Raw genomic sequence first — 22,233 nt, 5'->3', positions numbered from 1 at the left:
CTATCAAGGGCATCTATTTGATAATATAGAGGGTTCCTCAGCAGTGGATTCATTTTGATGTTTCAACCTTGAAACCAAGTTTCCGTGTTTCAATCTACTAAAATTGTTGGTGCAGTGTGTCTAATAACCCATCTGCTTGAATAATGATAAAGCCTCCTACTTAGTCTGTCTACCTCAAGGGAATAATCGAGCAGCCATTGTGACAATACTCCTCTGAGCCAACAAAATACATTTTTTTTCCCCTAGGAGTTCCCTTTGAAACATACATTATTTTTAAGGCAGTAGTGTAGGGGCTCTGAAATGAGGCTCAATGAGGAACAAATATCTCTCAGATTATCTGTCATGGCCAGTGAAGTTAGAAAAAAAACAACCAACCCTCAAACCAACTTCACTGCTCCTGTCTGGCTGACCACACATGACTTCTTATAGCTATGTAGAATTACCTTCATCGAAGATATCCAAATCATTCAAATTCCATCCAATTAATCTGCCACATAAATTATAAGATTTCAGTGTGGCAGAAGACTGCAGTGATTCCTTATTGACCTTCCTGTATAACACATGGGCTGTAAAATTTTACTAAATAGTCTCTACTTCAAGCATGTAACTTCATGTTCAGTAACGGCATAATTTTTAGAAACAAGGTATATATTCTTTATTTAATACAAATGATGGGAAACCCACCACCACCTCTATGCAACTCCTTTGCCATGAGGTTAACGAAGAACTGAAACGTGGCTCATTTATGCTGCCAACTGTAGCAACTCTGAATCTGCACCAACAAACACAAGAAACTGATCACCTAAGATGATCTGTAAGACATTGAGGAGAAAAGAGCAGGAAGCAATGAATCACAGATGCCAGTGCCTGAACCCTAAAGGAGTTTGTTACAATCTTCTCCTTTTTTAGGATTCTGTTAGTACCGAGAAAGTGGATGAGTAGAAGAAGATGTATTCTTCAGGTCTTTGTTCTTGTCTGTAGTTCAAGGTAATATTCATATTCCAACAAAGCTCAGGGTATTCCAAGGGATGTGATAAGTATACCTACTGCTTATCTATTAATAAATGTGAATCAAATGTTTTTTCTTTGTGCAGTGTTATTTATTATCACAATTCTGAGTGATTGCTTAAAAAATACTTCTTATGAGCATTTGCTCATTATATTCCTTGTGTGGAAGTATGTTGAGAAAATACTTCATATTGTTCTATGCATGTTTCAGTAGCTTTTGTGGACAATATATGTGCATATCAAAAACTGGTTGTCTAGTAGCTAGTAGGAAAATGGCAAGATCTTGAATGTAGGAATGAAGTGGTGACCTCTGACAGAACTCTGCTTTTGTTGGACTGTGTTGCCATTTACAGTATCAGTACCTACTGTGACACAGTGTACAACTGGTTTTGCTAGATAAAACAGCGTGCCAGTTGGATTCAGTTTCACTGAGAACAACTAATTTCCTTTAAAAATGTCTTCATGTACAAATTGACTTGATTAATTAAAAAAAAACAAACAAATCAATCCCTTCTTGCATCAAAACTGTGATAGATGTGGCTGAGAACAAACGCTTGACAATGTGATTGTAAGTTTCTTATTACTTTCCTCCACTTCCAGTAGCTTGTGCTGGCAATCTCTTGTCAAAAAAATTGGGTATATATAAAGAATGAAAGATGTCTGCTTGCTGATTCCAAACCCTATGCTGGCATTTTCTTTGGAAAACTGTATAGTCCACACACCTTGAAATTTTGCTGCAGATGGGTCACTAGAGATGGCATGTGTGCAGGCAGTTCTGCCTGTCAAGTAGGTCTAACTTGCGCAGGAGGCTCCTTCTCTCTTTTGCATGCTCAGTCTGACCACCCTGGCTTCTCCATAGTGGGCCTGGTCACACAGGCATGGAGTGGGAGGCCTCATGGAACCCAGGTGTGATCAAGTTATATGTACTTTTACATGTATAAGGCTATGGGAAACATGTTGTACAACTGAATTTTGTTTCTTCCTAACTTTTCTTCCTTACAAATTCATATTTGTTTTAATAACTCTTTCCCATCCCCCTCGGCCCCCAAGTGTTAGATGTCTTCACTGCCAAAGCATCCACATTTTGTATTTTCAGTCACTTCTCAAATTTATCATCACCACTGCTCTTGTTTTGTTCCCTTCTCTAGTTGAATACCATCTTGCTTGTAGATCAAGATGGGAGCCTGGAATTAAGTTCCCAAAACTGTTGTGTAAAATTAAACTCTCATGCCTGTTTGAATTAAAGTGAGGTGTTTAGGGTACAGGGTAAGTGAGGAGGGGATGTCAGAGGGCAGGAGGGGAGGACTGGCTGCTGATGAACTCCAGCCTGATGCAGGTAGCAGCCAGCAGCATCCACCTGGCTGCTCCAAACTGGGTTTCCATTCAAGAGGACAAACGTTGGGGTTGCTGGCCAGACTCCAGTTTGCTTTCTGGCAAAACCAAACGGAGGGGTCATTTTCTGCCCAGAGAGGAAAGACTTGCTTTTCCCCTGGGAGGAAGAGAGGGATGTTGTTCTGGGTCTATCAGAATGCTTTGGCTGTGCATGGTGGTTTGCAGTTCCTGAGCCGTAACCAGCAGCGTGTCCTGCACCAGTGCTCCCTTTAATCTTACATTGCGCTGGTCGTCCAGCCCAGCCAAGGCATTTGCCAGCAGCTCCCTAATGAACTAATGAATGCGCCGCTTGTGGCTTGTTGCTGTAAAAGCAGAAGGCTAAGATGACTTGCACCACGACATGAAAGTTTAAGCAGTGTCTTTCGTCAATGTATTTATCTGTAGGCGGGTTTTTTGATGTTTTTCCAAGTACTTCCACCGTTCATCTGTGTGTGGACATTTGAGCTGTACATTACCGCTTAGCCTGTTGTTTTGAGGTGTGATTTCCTAGCTTTCTCCCTACTGCTATACGCTAGACGTGCTGGAGTGTCCTTGAACCTGCCCTCCCCTTTCTAAAGCGAAGAATGAGAAGCCTTTAAGCAGCTTAAGTGTCGGCCGTTTTGCAGCTGACAGGAAACCGATCTGCTGCTTGGCCCCGCGCGGTGCAGCCTGACTTGCCAGTGGCATGCGCCTGGGCTGCGCGAGCCTTGCAAGGGCCGAGGGGTGCGTGCCGTGGGTCCGCTCTGCACCCCAGCGAGGTGGAGTTCGGCTATGGACGTGGTGGGAAATCACGGTCTGTCCCAAAATGTTGTGGCCGTTTGCCACAGCTGTCTCTCCTGTCAAAACAGTGACTTGTCTCAGGGTTAAAGGTTAACGAAAACTGTTGCTAACTTGAGATGATTGATGTTGGAAAAACTAATTAGTAAGCAGGGGCAATTAATTTAATAACTTCTAGTGTGGTTTCTCACCTATGTTACCAGCTTCTTTCTTTGTAATTGAAGTAGGGCTGTATTTTTAGTAGATTGATTCCGAGAGGAAAGACAGGGTAAATTAATAAACAACACTTGGATTTAATTGTGAAGGATTCGAGTGCGATCTCTGAAGGATGGTAGGGCTCTTTTTGCTTAGAGATGGAAATGTCAGAGACCCTGGTGAAATTTTCAAATGAAATTTGTGACAGAGTTGGGAGCTCATCAGCCATGCTTCGCAATGCAAGGTGTTCTCTGTAGTTGGGGAGGAAAAAGAGGAGTGCTAAAAGGGTATTCTGGTAGCATTACTTTGGCTTATTCAATTGCTGACAACAAGACAATGTGTTTCCACTTTGGTCCACGCTGCTGAAGTGTAATATAATTATTTGTATTAGACACCAGCCACCTGTTAATATCGTTCTTCTAAAGGTCATTGTGTGGTGCCTTGCTGTCTGAATTTAACGGCTCTGTATCAGGTTTGTTGGTCACTCTTTTGTGTGACACTGGACAAGTGTTTGTGGGGAAAGAATGTGAACCCGATACCCGGGCAGCCGGGGGAGAGGAGAGGACCAGGGACAGGCTCTGCTGCTGCAATTGTTGGGCCAGTGGGCCAAGGCTGGAAAACAAGCAGCTTTGTTCCGAGGTGCTTTCATCTACCATAGCCCTTGTTTGGAACAAAAAAACCCTGCAGTCATTTCCCAAGAGAAGCAGCCTGATGTCTATAAACCCTAACTTTTTGGTACCCCCGGATGCATAGGGGCACTGTGTTTCTGAGCTGAGCTGTAAAGGAGGGAAGGGGAGGGGGTTGCTGCTTGACTGGCTGGCTGGCCTCCTAATGCCATGAAAAGAAAGTGAGGTGACAATAATGTAATTGTGCCTGGTGACAACGGGTAGATGCTTGATAAGTTATTTTTAAACATATGGTGTTGGCAGTTAACCTTAATCCTGGTGTTGGATTCATTTATTAATGTTTGTACAGTGACCTGAAAATGCAAAGCACTGTATCATTGAGAAATGTTGACCTTGTTATCTGACAAATTTTAGTTCATTTTGCTGAAGATAAGGGTGGCATGCGATTAACTTGAACTTTCACTCTTCCCACCTGACCTGGTATTAGCTTTTGGGAGAGGTGGGGGACAGGTAGGACTTGCAGATGAACTTATTCTGTGCTGTTGTATCCAATGAATGGAGCAGAAGCAAGTGACTGCTGCTGCAGGGGCTCAGCTGAATGACTTGGTTTTCAAATTTCCAGAAAATGAAGGCTTCAGCTGCCAAAAGAACAAAACAAAGCACCTGGTTTACCACATGGTGTAGGACATTCCAGCACTTGCAAAGAGGGAGGGTTGGCTTTAAGCCATCTGTATTCCAGCATCATTAGGAACTGCTGCTAACTGTTGGATTGAATTGCTGGCTGAGAAAGAGCAAGGGCTTTTAGAGTCTTCTCTGCAATTGAAAATATTCATATGAAGAACTCCATTACTGCCAATTTTATGAGGAATAAGGATCTCACTTTTATCAGTTGCATATTTATTTGTTCAAGCCGTTTCAGTTTCATTATGCGCGTGTAGATAGCTCGTTGTGTGTGTTTGAAATGGGTCATTAGGGTCTTCAAGCATCTTGGCGTTATAAAAATCTAATTGATTATTTCTGCCATGAAAGAGTTAATGAACAATTGCTCGTGGCTTTTACTTTTTAGCTAATTAAAAAGAATGGCTCTTTTTGCCTTGGCACTCATAGTTAAAAGTGTCAAATACAGAATTTTTTGTGTGTGTGAGTTGAAGGGTGAGGAGGAGGAGGGGGAAAAGTTACATGTAAATCATTTAGCCATTAACCTAATGTGGTGGATTTATAAATCCTATTACTATAAGCCCTTTTCATTTCCACTGAGGCCTGACGTGTGCTTGATCCTGCTAATGTAAAATTCATTCTGTCTAAGTGATTACTGAAGTAAGACACTTTTAGTCAATTTTAATCAGATTGTGTGAAACTTGCTTGAACACTGATGTTAAGTAAGACATGGACACAGTTTGGCCATGTCTTAATTAGCCTTACAAATCAGTTAGACTAGGAATAAATCAGTGAACCAAGTTTATGAACCTTTTGACACCAAATGCTTTCCGTGGAGGGAAAATCTATGCTAAGGGCTGGAAATACAGGGCTTGGAAGCAAGATTAAGATTGTAATTTAGTGTTCTTGTTTTATGGTATGCTTGGCAGACCCTCGCAGTGTGCAAGTCCTTTTATGATGCAGCCCTCATTGGTGTTTCAGAGTTGAAGCCAGTGGGGTGCTTCCCATAGCCCATCATAAATTCCCGTCTCCGCAGCAGGAGCAGCAATTGGAGTATTTTTCTGAAGCTGCGCGTGCTCCAAGATGCGTCTATCATTTTGAAGGAGGGGGGTGAGGGACAGCTTATCTTAAAATATTGTAACCTTCCAGGCCTTCACTGGGAACTACTGACTTGGATTCATGGGATAGCTATGCTTCTTAGGTATAGCTTTTTCTGTGGGGAGATATTAGTATGGAAGATGTCTGCCTCACAGTCCCCTCAGATATTGCTCACTGTTGATGTGTTGAGGTGTTTTTTGGGGGTTTTTTGTGTTTTTCCTTTGAAAGAAAAAAAAAAAGCATTTGCTGTTTTTAATGTTACTCCTGGATCACTGCTTTTTAGGTAGGCTTGGCCTGAAATGAGCCTCAAATTGAATTTTACTCTATGTTAGTTTACCCAGTTTTTGAAGACTTAGTACTAGCCTGTATCTTTCCTATTCTCATCATGCAGAATTTCTGTATTGGTAACAACTTCTGGCATTTTAGTATATGAACCATTTCCTTTATTACCAACGTGATTGGAAAACTTGTCCTGTCCTTGAAGGATCCTGCAGAAGTCTTTGCTGGTCAGTGTGTCTTCCTGCTGTTGCTTGTGATGTCTTCTGCAGCACAGTGAAAAGCCTTAGGAGAAAATGATGCTTGCAGTATATGGAAACAAAAATGTTTAATTACCAGAGACAGCAGATGTTCTTTCAAAGCAGGCAACATCTTTTGCAGGAGTCCAAACTGCATATGCATTGTGGCAGTGCTGAGGGCTTGACTCTTGTAACCTGATGGAAGACAGGCCTGTTGTAAGTGGCCAGCTCAGACTGGAGATTTTGTTGGGCTGTTGTAGAAGAATTACCTGCATGATGATTTTGGTTTTCAGCTTGAAAGTTCAACCACCAGCAGTGTCAGCAAACTCTTTTAAAAAGTCACTGTAGAAGTCTGTAAGTGACAGGCTTTGTAAGTTGTTTTTATTGCTTGACTTCCAGGCAATTTAAATATCTTTTCTCCTCTATCTAACCTGTTAAATTACCCCTCTCTGTTAGGGTGAGTGTACCTCATTTAGTCAGATGTTACTTAGTTGATGATACGACTGCAAGCACATGTGGAAGAGAGTGGTGAACATGTTTTTTGCTTGATCTGAATGCCTCTTTGTCTCCTGTTTTCTCTATCGTACAGTTACTGTTGGTCTGCCAGGTGTGCCTTTTTGAATGGAAATGAGGAACTTCTTTAGTGTAGAACTCTTACAGTGTGGTTGGGATGAGGCTCATTTGAAAAGCTTTGAAATTAGATGTTAATTACCTTTCTCTTCTACTGGATAATCTTCTGTACTTTAACCAAATAAGGATAATCTTCTATACTTTAATCAAATAAATATTCAAATACTTTGAATTTGTCATATTTCAGCTTTGTGACAGTTTTCTTATGTGATGGATTGTAGCAGAGCAACTGCTCGTGAAAAGGGAGAACTGAAACAGAAAAATCATAGTACTTCAGGTGATTGGGACATCTGATCCATTATAGACATGTAGTTAAATGTAATTGATCTGAATAACCATATGGTGATGGGTTAGTAGATGAACTGTCAAAGTTCACTTCAGCCTCTTTTTTTTTTTTTTTTTTTTTTTTTTAAGATTGTAGCTGCCAGTATCATAAGATCATAAACTTGAAAAAGATGTTATCAAAGTCCATTCTAAATAATATTTTAGGGTAACGTTTGTATTGATCTCGGTCAGATTGTGATTGGTTCTTCCTTTGAATATTAAAGTGTGTATCTTCATATAAATGCTTAAGTGTACATATGGTCAAAATAAATGTCTAGGTTAATAAACATAAAGGACTCCAGGATACCCAGCCTCTGAAAAGAATATGACCTATAAAAAAGAACAGATGTCTTTTATCAGTCATATTGCCTGGAAGAATCCTTTCAAATCTCTTGTTTTGCAGCTCTTCAGAACATACTAAAATTAGTGTTAACTGTGTCAGAAAGCAGTCAGTGTCCCTGAGGCTGGTGGGCAGGTGGGTTTTTTTTACCTAGCAGATTTAACGTATTTTTTTAAATACATAAAAATATCAGTATTCTTGAGGTTTTTTTATGGGCACTTGATACTCTTCTGTAAAGGTAATGTGCATGAGCCTTTTTCATGGTGTTTGTGTCCTTTTAATGGTAAGGCTGATAGGTTTGGTTTTTGGGGTTTTTTTGGGTTTTTTTGGGTTTTTTTTTTTTTTTTTTGTGTGTGTGTGTACTGAAGAACAGGAGGCTCTATCTGCACATCAGGAAATGCTTTTTGACTGTGAGGGTGACTGAGCCCTGGCACAGGTTGTCTAGAGATGTTGTGGAGTCTCCATCTTTGGAGATACTGAAAATCTGTCTGGACATGGTCCTGGGCAATCAGCTCTAGGTGATCCTGCTTGAGCAGGAGAGTTGGACCAGATGACCTCCAGAGGTCCCTTCAAACCTCAACTAGTCTGGGATTCTGTGCTTTTGTTTATATATTTTTATTTCTTTTTTAGTTCAAACCAGGTCTTAGAATACTGTAAAATTTCTACAGGGAATTCTATTCATATAAGGTATCCATATCTTTCCTTCTGTTTGGAGGAGTTGTTTGTTTGTTTATTTTAGGCACCTGTAGTAATCCAAAGGTATTAAAAAGAAGCTTAGCAACATTTGTATCTATAACAGATAGCAGTGGATGAAATGAAGCCACTGTCGACCAGTGCTTGTGGCTGGATTATTATGTTGGCACTAAAACTTCTCTCAGGGTCTCATTTCAAATCTAATAAGGATATTGAATGACTAGTGTGACAATAATGTAAATTAGTGCTTGTGCCTTCTATTTAAACTGAAGAGTAAGAGCAAGAGAGAGCTTTGAAAGAAGGCTTCCTTGGCATATGAGTGAAAGCTAAGTTTTTTATTAATGATTCAAACTCCTGTAATAAGAAATAGGAAAGCTTGTTAGCTATGTTTTTAGATTAAATAAAACCTTTAGGTTGTGATGTTCTTTCTTTAACAGAATTTGTGGGATGAAGAATTTAAATGAACATTTCCAAAGTCAAAGATTGACTGAGTTAAAGTATATAGCACAAAATCAATCCTGTCAAATTGTAGGGAAATAAGTGAGAGATTTATAAACATTGTTAATGTTTTAGAAAGCTAGTTTTGTGCAAATGTGTTCTGAGTTCTTTACAAATGAAATTCTTTACAAATGAGATAACAGTAGGTCTAAATGACAAATTAAGGATTTAAAAAATAATCAGCATGCCTCTCTTGCAGTAATGGATTTATGGAGGTAGCATACTTTAGTTGCATTTGTAATTAAGTTTTCCTATCATTAGAATAGAAACTTATTCCTGTTGAGCAGTATCATTTTAGGTGAATTATGTGGACTGAATGAGTGGCAAAACTCAACTACTTTAATCTGATATGTGGCTAAAAGTCAGTATTTGAATTGGATTCCTAGAGGGTCATGATGGAAGGTTAAATACATTTGTTTGTTTTCCTAATTTTCATATTTCCATATTCATTACAATTAACAAACAAATCCATATCCTGTGGTATTATACAATGACAAATTAACAACTTGGCTTCATTAGTATTGAAGCCATACTGCTATTAATTTTGAAACTCTAAATACTGAAATGGGTGGGCTATACGTGGAGAGCTTTCCAACAGATAATGCATAAAAGTAACTTCTGAAACTGTCATTTCTTTTCATGAGTTCATGGACCTGAAAAATTAAATGGAATGCTTTGATAAGCCTCTAACTTTGTTCTGTTTTTAAAAACAGTTCAAGTGTCCTTGGTTATAAGACAGGCTGCAAATGGTATTAAAAATGCCCTAGACTGCAATTTCAGGTAATTGGCTAATTGAGCATTCACTGCTGAATATTAAAGGCTGATAATAAGGTGGTCCCTTTCAGGAATTTAGTTTCGCGTAAAGCTCAGCTTTTCTCAATGGGAGTCCTCACAAAATTGTGTCATGGAGCATGTTTCTGTTTCTACAGGAGCTCCATGACATCAAATACAGTTCCATCCTTAGCTTCTTTAAGTGCCTACAATGTGTATGTTATTGTGGATGTCTGTGGATAGGCAATGGTTTCCATTGACATGGGCTCTGTTTTCCTGTATGTACTTACAGGAAAAGTCTGGAAGGTGAAGTTGCCCCAACTCACCCTACAGTTCCTATTCCTGACTTACAGTTGCAAGCCCTATTTAACAAGCAATTTAGGATTGTTAAGAAGTAATTTTCTTTTGTAGTTAGTTTAAAAATAGCTAAAAACCTTAAATGAGCTTTTTTTTTTTTCTTAAACATATTTTTATTTCTACATTGAGATCTAAGTGTATGGCAGGAATTAGCCATACATCTTATAATAATCTGGTTGGCCAGCAGATTTTATTTCTGACATGCTTTGTGAATGCTTACTTTGGTTTTGGGGGTCTTTTATGTCCTGAGGAGATCCATCTTCATTTTTGTGTCAGATATATCTAGAGAATTCAGGAAGCTCATTTTGAAGAGACAGTCTAAAAAGACTGTGTCTGACTCTGACAGACTCTCTCAAGAGCTCCTTCCATCTCTATCCAAGCCAGCTTCATCAAGTGCTGGATCTTTGAGGATCACAGACTCGTAGAATAGCTAAGGTTGGAAGGCACCTCTTGAGCGTTAATTCAACCCTCACTGAGGATGGAAATAAATCTAGTTCAACTAGACCAGGTTGGTCAAGACCATTGGTGCAGTTGGGATTTTAATATCTCCAAGCATGGAGACTCCATAGCCTCTCTGGGCATCCTGCAGTCCTTACAGTAAATAAGCTTTTGCTTGTATTTAAACAATGCAAGACTTCATATTTCAAGGTATTTTTTTTTATGCAATTTACGCCCATTGCTTCTTGTCCTTTCACTACGCACCAATAAGGAGAGTCTGCCAATGCCATCTTTACTCCCACCCATCAGATATGTATAGACAGGGGTAAGACCCTCCCCTGAGCCTTCTCTTCTCCGGGCTGAGCAATCCCAAATCTCTCAGCCTCTCTTCACATGGCACATGCTCAGGTCCTGTAATTATGTTTGCAGTCCTGCACTGGACTTGCTCCAGTATGTGCACATCTTCCTTATAGCAGGGAGCTCAGCTGAACACAGTAGGGATGCATAAAGGGGAATGACCACCTTCCTTGAACCTGCTGGCAGTGCTGTCTCATGCAGCCAGGGTGTCCGTGGCCACCTTTGCCACAAGGGTACGTTGTTGGCTCGTGGTCATCTTAGTGTCTACCAGGATGATCACTTCTTTTTCTGCAAAGCTACTTTTCGGCCAGTCAGTCCCAGAGTCCACAGTATTATTCCAGCACTGGTGTAGGACTTGTTATTTCCCTTTATTGAACCTGATGAGATTCCTGTAGGATGAGACATCTCCAGCCTGTCGAGGTCCCTCCAAATAGCAGCACACCCATCTGGTGTATCCGCCACTCCTCCTGGTTTCATACTGTCTGCAGACTTGCTGAGGGTGCGCTCTGGGCCATCACCCAAGTCATTAACACAGACACTACGCAGGACTGGACGCAGTATTGACCCCTGGGGTATGCCACTAGGGACTGGCCTCCAACTGGACTTTGTGCTGCTGATCCCCACCCTTGGAGCCCAGCAGGGCAGCCGGTTTTATCATAGAATCATAGAATGGTTAGAGTTGGAAGGGACCTTCAAAGGTCATCTAGTCCAACCCCCCTGCAAGGAGCAGGGACATCCCTGACTAGATCAGGTTGCTCAGAGCCTCATCCAGCCTGGCCTTGAACGTTTCCAGGGATGGGGCTTCCACCACCTCTCTGGGCAACCTGTTCCAGTGTTCTACAACCCTCATTTTCAGTGCCGCCAGTTTTCAGTCCATCTCATTGTCCACTTACCTAGCCCATACTTCATCAGTTTGTCTTTGAGGATGCTACGGGAGACAGTGTTGAAAGCCTTACTAAAGTCCAGATAAACAAGAGCCACTGCTCTCCCCTTCTCCACCAAGCCATTCATCTCTTCACAGAAGGCTACCAGCTTGGTGAAGCAGGATTTCCCTTTTGTAAATCCACACTGAACACTCCCAAGTGCGTTCTTGTGCTTTATGTGTCTGGAAAACAGTTGTTTTCACAGTTTCTCCATCATCTTTTCCCAGGGCTTGAGGTGAGGCTCACCAGCCTCTAGTTCCCTGGAATCTCCTCCTCTGTGCTCAGCTTGAGGACAGCAGCGACATTTGCTGTCTTCCAGTCCTCAGAAACCTCCTGTGATCATCATGTTTTCCACCATGTCTCCATGCTCCCAGTGAAGTCATAGCCCTGTAACTGCATGCAGACTTCTAATTTCTCCTCTTTGTTCCCCATGCCATGTGCGTTAGTGTACAGGCCCTTCAGAGAGGCACCCTGTCGTGCTCATGCCCTGAAAAAGTGCAACAGCTTTCTCCATTAGACTGTCCTGTAGGCTTGCCCTTATTTACATTGATACTTTTGAAGAGGGCCCCTTTTGGCCCTGTATTGTTGATTACAAGATCCTTCTCGTTCATGTCGTGCCCCACCCTTTGTTTCCTATCGTGGTTTGCAACTTCCTCATGGGCGTGCACTCTCACCTCTGTCAATCCAGTTTTAAAGCTTTCCTTACCAGGTCAGGCAGCCTGTTGGCACAGATAATTTTACCCCATGTAGTCAGCTGGGTCCTGCCTTGTCCAAGCAATCTGTGGTCCTCAAAGGGAAGTCCATGGACGTAAAAACTAAAACCCTGCTGCCAACACCAGCTGTGCAACCATGGAGGATGAATGAGTATTGTTTAACTTTATAAAAACAACTGTCATGTTGTCTAAATATATCTAATTTAATGAAACAAAATTATATGCTTTACAAAAATCTTGCATAACATTTAAGAAATTAGGTAAGAGAACTTTCTTTGGAGGGTAATTGGAGGCTAAAATACTTTTCTGAATTTGAATAGATGTTGCTTTGATAGACAACCATTTAGTCATGATGAGAGAACGGTTCAGTTTTAAAGCAGTTCAAACCACTTACAAAGATTTTTTGATGGACACAACATTTGCACGCAATCTATTCATTACCAAGACTAGCTTGTCCTCTCATCTGCTATTAAATTTCAAGATCATTTTCAGTGAATATACCTCTATCTAGACAGAGGTTGCCTTGCTCTCTTCAGTATACCTATTGCAAAATGCCTGTGGTTCTTCAAGAAAAGGGCTGTGTTTTTCAGTAGAAGTCCTTTTTCTTTTAGGAATACTCAGCAGGTAGCAAGTGTTTCCTGCATCTACTTTTCTCTTTAGCACTTGCTTGTCCCCAGCCCCTACATTTTCTCCAAGCACACAAGTTGTGGTTATTGCTTAAAAGATGCTGACCAGAAGAAACTTAGAGAAATAATCCAAGTTCACTCCCTGCCAACTCCATACTCCCTCGTTAGCTTAAAGGGTCTTCCTTACAATACACCTTTCTTTTTGTAATGAAATTTTTTGTAACAGTTGTAAGATAAGGGAGCAGGGCCTTACGGAGTTTTAAGTCCTATTTTCTGCTTTTTACTTAAAAAAAAAAAAAAAAAAAAAGGGCGGGGGAGATTTGATTCTCAAGGAATTTGCCATTGTCTTGGATATTACACTGAGTTTATCCACTGGTTAAAAAAATATCTCAGTCTTTAGAGTATTAGCTTTTTTTCTTTTTCTGGTTTACAGAAATACTTGATCTTTTTGAAAAACTATCTTTGCTATTGATTCTGAGTCCTACTCTCTGGTTTCTCTAGGATTTCTAGTTATATGGCTGTGCGAGTAACTTACCTGGCAGGTGAGACAGTACTTACATACCTATCACCTCAAGATTGAGAGACACATTTTTATATTTGAAGGATGATTTCTAAAACTGTAGTTCAACTTAAACTTGATGTGGAGAATGGTATGGTTATTCTTTCCTACTTGGGGACAGATTTTGCTGTTATTCAGAGAAAAATCTCTGTGCCCTGGCTTAAACCTTGACTGGATTCTAACTTGTCTCAACAAACAGAAAACCATGGCTTGTGAGTAGTTAATTTTAATTATTTACTGTTCTTGTCGTTTTATTTTTCCTAGTGGAAGGCTGATTCTCTATTACTGAATGTGTTAAACCAATTTAATTTGGGAAACAAAGCAAAATAAAGCTTTACTGTCTAAATATTTGTTCATTTCACTGAAACAAATGCTGCTGTTTTCTCTAAGGAGGATATACTTGTCTGTATGCATTTAAATATTGAATAACTTAACACATATTACGGTTTTATTAGGAAATAGTAAATGATGCTTGTCATATTCTTGCTTATTAGAAGTATTTTTACTTGTGGTTTGTGATACAGTTAGCTTTTTATGTAGTTGCAGTGTACTTGAAATGCACAAAAGGTTTTCTTATTAAGCAAAGCTACCTTTACATCTTGTAGTTAAGTACAAGATGTTCATCAAGCATAGATTTATTTAATTGATTTAAATTAAAAAAAATTGTTCATAATAGCTAATGAGCTGAAATTGTTCTTCAGGTGATTTTAGGTGTGGTGGAACTTGTTTTTTCATGGAGTAAACAGGGAAAAAAATTCCCTACTCCTTCATTTGTTTTAGGTTTTTAGTTTTAAATGACTTGGTCAGAAAGAAAACAGTTCTGTGGGTGGGCTGTGAGCCCTGGTGCTTCTCTAGGACCTGCCACTGGTTCTGGTGTTGGTTTCTCTGGAAGGAGCATTACTGACTGTGGAGGGTTAGGAGATACCAGTGCCATATGTACATCTTCAACAGCTAGTTGTCCACACAGATAATGTATTCTTACTGCTTCTAGGAACACCAAGTGGGGTCAGAACTGGGTCAGTTACCCTGTAGGTATTTAAGTGTTCAACTTCATTGTTGAGCACTCAATTTCTCCATTTCCAAGACTTTAAATGAATTTCCAGCACAGAAGTTTTGGGGTGTTTTCTTTTAATTTTTATCCAAAGCTGTGGGAGTATGTTTCATTGTTTTTTCTTTCATTCTAATACCAAAATAATCCTTTCCAAAATGGGCAAAATTTGCTTTAGTATAGCATGGTTCATAATATATTGTGCAGAATAACCAGTAATTGTACAACTTAGTAAGAAATTAATTGTGGTTTTCCTGTTCACTTCAGTGAAACTCACAGCAAATACAATACTTGACATACTGATACTGTAGACTTTTAAAGATAAATATTTGTTTCTGACACCAAGGAAACATTGTTTTCAAGTTGTAATTTGATTCACATCATAGTCTTCGGTGTTTTACTGTCATCTTTGCATTCCTTGTCAAAGTGTGACAAAGGTACACATGATTTTTGTCTTCAGCATATTTTCTGTTGCTGCCTTTTTTGTGTGTTTTCTGTTTGTGAGGGAGAAGATCCTACCTTTTGTTTGCACGTAAACATGTATTACTGTATCTTTGTATACGCTGTTTCAGCCCTTGGAACCATTCTCCCTTTGTTTTTGGTGCACCATCCAATACTGGTTTTATACACAGCATCTATCAAAGTTGTATTAATGCCTGTCAACTTTGTTGGGAGGAGTATGGACAGATAATTTCAGTGTTTCTGAAAAAAAAAAATAACCTAGAAGAGAAAGTTTTGGCAGTGTGGGGTGTATTTTTGATGCTGCTAACATTTCCTAAGAGTGTTCGTTTTTGGGAAGTGTAACTTTTGAATGTGTTGTCGAAGTGAAGCAAATACTTGGTTAAAGCTCTTTGAAACAAACATATTTATTAACTACTTCTCTAAATCAAGTCCATTGTCTGTTTAAAAGACTGTATTGCGATGATTCATTCCTTGTGGCAAACAAGGCTTCTCGCTTTCTTTCACTTTTGCTTATGGTATTTGTGCCTGTTTTTGTCCAGTGATACAAACCTTTTTTGAAAATGCTCTTTAATAAAATCTTTTTGCAGCATCGCGGGGCCATCATTTATTAGTACTAAAGGCTACAAAATACTAGCAAAGCTAATGAACAAGTTTCAAGAATACAGAGGTTCAGAAATACTTCTTCTGTAGGTTATTGGTGTTACGTACTGGAACACAGTTCTTCCTGCTCATTAGCTCCTCTGTGTTGTGGGAAGGAGTAGCTAATTTGAATTACTAAAGCTGATGACAGAATTATTTTCTTACCATGTAATTGCACAAGTAAACAGGAAAAAAAATAAGGTCTACACTAGATAACTACAAGTAGTCTTCAGAAATACAGTTTTTGCAAAGGCCCTAAGAGCATTAGGTTTTTTGTGTGTGTGTGCATCTTAGGTGCAACGTCTTTGTAATCATTCTGGTCAGCCTTTTTGGTCTGGTCTGAAGTCTCCCTTTCTATTCCTTCATGTCTGCTGCCCCAGAAATCTTAAGAAAATTTGTGTGTCTTCAGGAGAAATCTTTGCATCAGCATGTTAGTTTTGTGCCCTGTCCCACTGTTTTTTAACTTGGGTATCTTGGCTTGCTTTCACATAAACATCCTCTTGTCAGAAGGTGCTCTTCAGTGGTTTTTAAATAAGGTATATTTTTAAATACTTGATGTAATGGTAATGGTAAAGCTGTTATTTCTCTATTTATTTATTTTTAATCATTCCCTTTCTTAAATCATGTCCTCATTTAATTAAGTAATTAGTGAGTTGGAGTAGAATTAAGACAGGGAATTTTGCAGTTTGATGATTGCTTGACTGCAATTACAGTCTTTCAGTTTATATTGACTCACAGTTCATGGGCGAGAGAATGCATGTTGCTAGTCTTGCTTTTACAAGAAAAAAGTTAAAATAGAATTTCACAGATGTTCACTGTGCTGAGAAGTTCACAGGTTCTTAGAAGTGTATGTTTGCTGGGGAGGGGAGGGAGCACGGCTGTACAGATGGGTTGCCAGGCAATTAATTCTTCCTACTTGGATTGCCTGCAATAGGAGACAATCCAGCTCTCATGAGCAGTGCAATATTATTTGCAAAAGGAAACTACCGAGTAACAGTTTTCCTATTCTCTTCCTTCTTTCTTCTGTCCTCCCAGTTTCACTATAAACCTCCCTTCCTTTGCTGTGCATTTCTGAGAAACTGCTAATGATTGATATGATAGCAGTGCTGTCATTCTTCTTAACCAAAAAAAAAAAAAAGAGTCATTTTTATTCTAGGTATTTTAATAGAGTCCCATTAAGGATGTATTGCTGACTGAAATATTGGCATGAAGGGCTCTCACTGAGCTGAGCCCAGGAATTAAGAAGTCAGGAAATCGGCTGCTGCATTGCAAAAGAACCTTGTGTGACACAGTATCTCCTGATTGGGGGGATCATTACTGCTATTATGACTCGACTTGCGTAGGAATTTTAAATTTCATCTGAATGTCAGTAATAACCCTCTTAGCAAATTATCCTGAATAAAATCACGAAGGCATTTTATATAATAGGTGTTGAATTACTGGATAGATTTGCTAATTAAATACTCTTTGTTCTGCTGCAGTTGACATTACAGGGTAAGATCTTGAACAATTATTCTCAACAGCTGTACTTTGTTAAGGGAAAAATTAACTACAAAGTTTATTTTTTTTCTACACTTGAAGTTGGCAGATTTTTGAAATGTGCTTGAAAAAAATTCCATCATCCAATTGGTAATGAGAAGATAAATATGCAGGTGTTGCTGTGAAATCAGATAACTACCGACTGCCTTATTAATGAATTTAGCAAGGCTTTATAACCTTCTGTTTTGTAGCTGTTGGCACTTAGAAGTGATCTCCTGTCAGAACGGGTAGCACTAGCATATGCCAGTCACTTGATGAAGCTAACTTGTCTGTGACCCTCTTGTAATTACCTACATCCACTGCTGTCCTCAGAGACAATTCAGAAATGGTCTTTGCACAGCCAAACAGGTTTTTTAGTAGGGAGTAATTCTATTTAAAAAAAAAAAATGTTCTCTTTATAACTATTAATAGGTAACGTTATTTCAGAGAATGAAGTAGAAAATGCCGGAGATTATCAAGGAAAAAAACGTTAGGCTTTCTTTTCTTTTACATGTAAACTCTTCAGTACTCTGTCCAATTTTTAAATTTTGTTTCAGGGACTCCTGTTTGCTTTTGGAGTACTAAGGGAAAGGTATACCCTTTCTCTGTAGGTGTTAATAAGTGAGAGAAAGGCCGGGGGGTGGGGTGGTGAATAAGCTGGAGTTCTGATTACTGTATATGAAATTTGATGTCATGTACCGGTAATAAAGGTTTACAGAATAATTTCAAAACTCCACAGAAGGGTGGTGGGGCGATGCCATCTGAACCACTCACTAGAAGATGAGTAGGAATGGATTATGTTTTTTAAGCTTCTGATTAAAATGGAATTGGGTGCATCTGAGCACATACAGCCTAGAGTGAATCTGCAGTGAAGACTGACCATTTTCTTGTTCTTCTTTGTCTACGTAGACGATTGAGGCCAGCTGAGCTTTTTGCAGTTTGGGATTTCAGCAGAGTTCAGGCATCACATTGTCTGAGCGCCTAGTTTGCAGCATCAGTGGATGGTCTTTAAATCAACTGGATGTTTTGAACTTGGCCCAGAGAGTGTAAATCCATAGGTATCCATGTGTGCTTTGCGAATAACTCTGATAAGGACATTAATTGTGAGTCAGCTGTGTTAAAGTTATATCACGGTTTGGAACCTAACCTTTCTGTAAGTGTCTTAAAGGGTATGTTACATCATGTTTGCTTAGTTCATGTCTTTGTACTTTGGGAGAGGAAGTCCATCCTTAAGTGCAGCAATTTTTTCTTTGAACGTGAAAGTGGCTAGAAAATGTATTTGAACAGAAACTGTGTTGAAACAGAATATTAAGTTTGCAAAGTCAAGCATTGTGAATCTAAGAATGCTGAGGGAATATAGCTTTTGGTGCATAATTTAAAACAAACTGAAAAAGCATAGTGGAGCATCATACTTGAGTATTCATCACTGTGGTTGTCTAAAGGTTCTGAAAATATTAAATAAATATTCAAGGATTTGTTTTAGGCTCCTTGGCCTTATGAAAGTTAGTACATTTCCCTGAAGCTCTTCTCTGTTCGTTCTTTTTCTTTCCTCATCCCTGCTCAGCTCCCTGTCACAGACTTCTTGACTACAAGTCATACTTCTGCCTTTTTGGCCAAGGAGTATTGTAATTTAATATATGAAAAATAATAGAACTTAGACTAGGTTACTAGATTGAATATAACCTGTAAAAATACTGTTGTTGCCTGAGTTCCAAATTGTTTGGGTTCACCTAATAGGTGAAGGCGAGGCTGGATGAGGCTCTGAGCAACCTGATCTAGTCAGGGATATCCCTGCTTCTTGCAGGGGGGTTGGACTAGATGACCGTTGAAGGTCCCTTCCAACTCTAACCATTCTATGATTCTGTGATTCTATAATAGACTCTGATTTATCATTGCTGTAACAAGAGGTTCAGAGTAATCCTCTTTGAGAAAATTGGAAGTCTAAATGTATATGAGTAGCTGAAAAAGAACTGAGGTTTGTGCTGAGTAGGGATGGAAAGGACTGAAATCGGGGAACTGGGACTAACCAGGTGGAATCTGGAGCTGTGTGCCAGAGCACTAGGGAGGCTGATGAGAAAGGAAATGGCAAACTATTCTATGATTCTATAAATATGGCCAGGTGATTGAAGCAATGGATCAGAAGTGGGTTCTCTTGCAGCTGTACAAAATTTGCCAAGCCCTTGCTGCTGCAGCAGCTACATATTTCTGTTCATTGAGCTAGTTTTACTTTGTCTTCTCTGCGCTACAGCCATATCTGTGGCTTCAGATGGTAACACTCTTCCACCCCTCTCCACTGTGCTGACCAGTATTAGAGATGGAAGCAGTAGCCTTCTCACATGAGGTCTCTATAGCTATTTATAAGGTTCAGAGAATTGCTATTTAGAGCATTCAGGGAACTTGGGATGCACTCTTGGCTGAGGAGCAAACCTGGTTACACACGGATTTGCCTGTTGATTCAACATCTGTATCATATCTCGATCCCAACTCTTTATCCCAGATCTGGTTTCTCTAATGAGTTTGTTTTTTGGTGACCCATTTTGAGATCATTACAAGGGCAATCAGCCTTTTGACTAGGTTCTTTTTAAGTGAGCACCACCCAGGCTGTACTAAATAAAACAGGACATTTTTGGGAAAAAACTCAATTACATCAAGAGATAAGATGATGGCTATGAAGGAGACAACTGACCTAAATTACTGAAAGAGGCTTAATTCTGGCACTTCTGATTAGGTTTTATTTGAGTATTTGATTTAATGTTCGGTTTTTTCCTAAGGTAGAATGTGTGTGTGCACATGCAATTTTGAGATTTGTTTTAATCTTGTTTTAGGGGAGTTAATAATAGCATTAATACAAGGTCAGATGAGAATTTAGTCATGTAATAGGAGTATTGAGGTGACTGTGTGTTGCCAGGAAAGAGGTGGTTTGCTTTGTTTTGAAAGGTGAGAGCATTTGGAGTTAGCAACCTAATGGATATGTTTGCATGTGTTAGCTTGTAATTATATCATACACTAATCTTTGATTATATTTTTTTATTTCAGATTTTGATGCATACCAAGGAGATGGTGCAAAAGGTAATGCTGAGCATTTTCATTAAACAACAACCCTTACAGAGCACACCTGGTGAATTTTTTTTATTCTAGGAGAGCTGTAACCCAAACAGACCTGAAATAACTTCTTAGGATGCCTGGTTTACAAATGTAATCCTTCCTAATGGATTATAGCTTTTTTCTTTTCCTACCACAGATATGATCTGGCCCCTGCTTGAAGCCTATGTGCAACTGTTTCAAGGAAATTAGCAACAGTGCTAATTAGAGTTTACTCATAGACCTGTTACACCATGTGTTCTAGTGTTTTATTACGATTTATTTTTTGGCATCCTTTAAACTCTGTCACAGGGGGGTTTTTTGACTATATGGCATTTAACATGGACATAGCCATGCTGGAGTTCTTACAGCTGCATTGATTTTCCACCACTGAAGATATCAGGTTTTCATTTTTTTCAAGTTAATATTACGTAGTTGGATGCATCTGCCTATTTCTTTGGTGACACTTACTGGTGCTGGCAATTTTTCTTTTCACCTTTTTCCTTGCTATGCCTTCCGTATGCACCTCAGGCTTTTATATGTGCTTCAGTTTGTCTAGACTTTGCTCTGTTACCCCAGAATATTATGGCAGTCTGGCTCGTGTTTGAACACAGCCTTTTCCAAGTAGGGAATTCGAATTGTTACGAGGAACAGAATGAGAGATGCTATGAAGAGCAGAGTGTCAATCAGAAAGAGGGAATCAAGTAGGTGTTTGTGTTCATCTTCACGTGTTCAGAAGTTCAGCCTGGGCATACCAAGCTTCTAGGTCATAGTAGCTAGATCCTAATCTGAAAGGAAAACCTTTTTCCCTGAAAGATCTGCTGCCCAGGGAGGAGTAGCACAGGTAATCAGATTACAGCAGAAGAAAAAAGATGGAAGTGGGAAGATGGAAATATGAAGCCATGTGAATAATCTGAAAAAGTGTAAGATCAGCCTAATCTGGACAGTACTTTGGTATTCTCTGTTACTGTATCTACTCGCCAATATTTTCACTAATTTGTTTGAAATAGTGTATCTTAAGTTTTTTTGTTTTTTTTTTCTTTTTCTTTTTTTTTTTTAATCTATAATGACTTTTTTTTTTGCAATAGTATTGTGGTGGCAACAAATTGGATAGGTTATCTGACTGTAATGTTATATTCCAAGCACGTTGGCTAAATGTCTTAGCTGAATAACCTGAATTTGTCCAGCAGTTTTTGAGTCTAAGTGATCTTCTTGTGTCCTAGCAGTCCAAAGTTATTTCTGATTCAAGTTCCTGCTGTTTCTCAAGATTAGATTTGTTCACTGACTTATTTTTCTGGCATTCATTTAGTAAAATTTTAACTATGCTATGTACACAACTGAATAGGGATTTTTTTTTTTAACATATCAATGGTCTAAGTTTTGTTATTCTCTTTAAATTCAAATATGTCTTCATGAAATGTACAAACAAAAACTCAGTCAAAAATTACATTTTTCTGCTTTTTAATATTTAAGGGATAATACATATGCACAATGATCTTTGTGAATCTTGAAAATGAGGTGGGTCTTCAGAAAGATGGTTCTGTTTTGTTTTTAAAAGCAATTTATTTCATTTAGATGAACCTTGAAGTGATTTATGGAGACACAGATTCCATTATGATAAACACTAATAGCACCAATTTGGATGAGGTCTTCAAGCTGGGGAACAGGGTAAGGAATTTGTTCTTTTTAAAGCTTTCCTACATGTCTGTTTTGTAACACTGAGTGGAGCAGATAGTATTAAGGTAGGGCTCCATGGCATAAGCAGAGAATAGGCAATGAGGAAGAAGAATTTGACCATGTATGGAAGCTATGGAGTAGTAAAAGTTGAGAGTGCCCTATCTTCAGGGGTAGCTGCTCTGTGCATTTTTAAAAATTATTAAATTAAAATGTTGTTTAATGAGCTTTTTTTACCAATCCTAAGTTACCAGGAGACTATCTGAATTACTTGATAAGCCAAAATGGAAGGTACAGTTCCTCCACATTAGTTGCAATTACAATGTGAACACAAT

The 22,233-nt window shown here is 39.1% G+C and overlaps 1 protein-coding gene across 1 annotated transcript in view; it reads left to right on the top strand.

The window, feature by feature from the left end:
- The window catches only part of POLA1 (DNA polymerase alpha 1, catalytic subunit), a 203,825-nt gene that overhangs the window by 52,642 nt on the left and 128,950 nt on the right, over positions 1-22,233 (top strand). The window contains exons 27-28 of the mRNA XM_086766873.1: positions 20,180-20,212; positions 21,800-21,892. Coding sequence (XP_086622999.1) covers positions 20,180-20,212; positions 21,800-21,892 — 126 coding nt within the window. The remainder of the gene's footprint in view (positions 1-20,179; positions 20,213-21,799; positions 21,893-22,233) is intronic.

Source organism: Chlamydotis macqueenii, chromosome 1, assembly GCF_036417535.1.
Source record: "Chlamydotis macqueenii isolate bChlMac1 chromosome 1, bChlMac1.mat, whole genome shotgun sequence".
Lineage (NCBI taxonomy): Eukaryota > Metazoa > Chordata > Aves > Otidiformes > Otididae > Chlamydotis > Chlamydotis macqueenii.
Note: the sequence above shows the minus strand (reverse complement) of the source record. Positions and strands in the feature narration are given on the sequence as shown.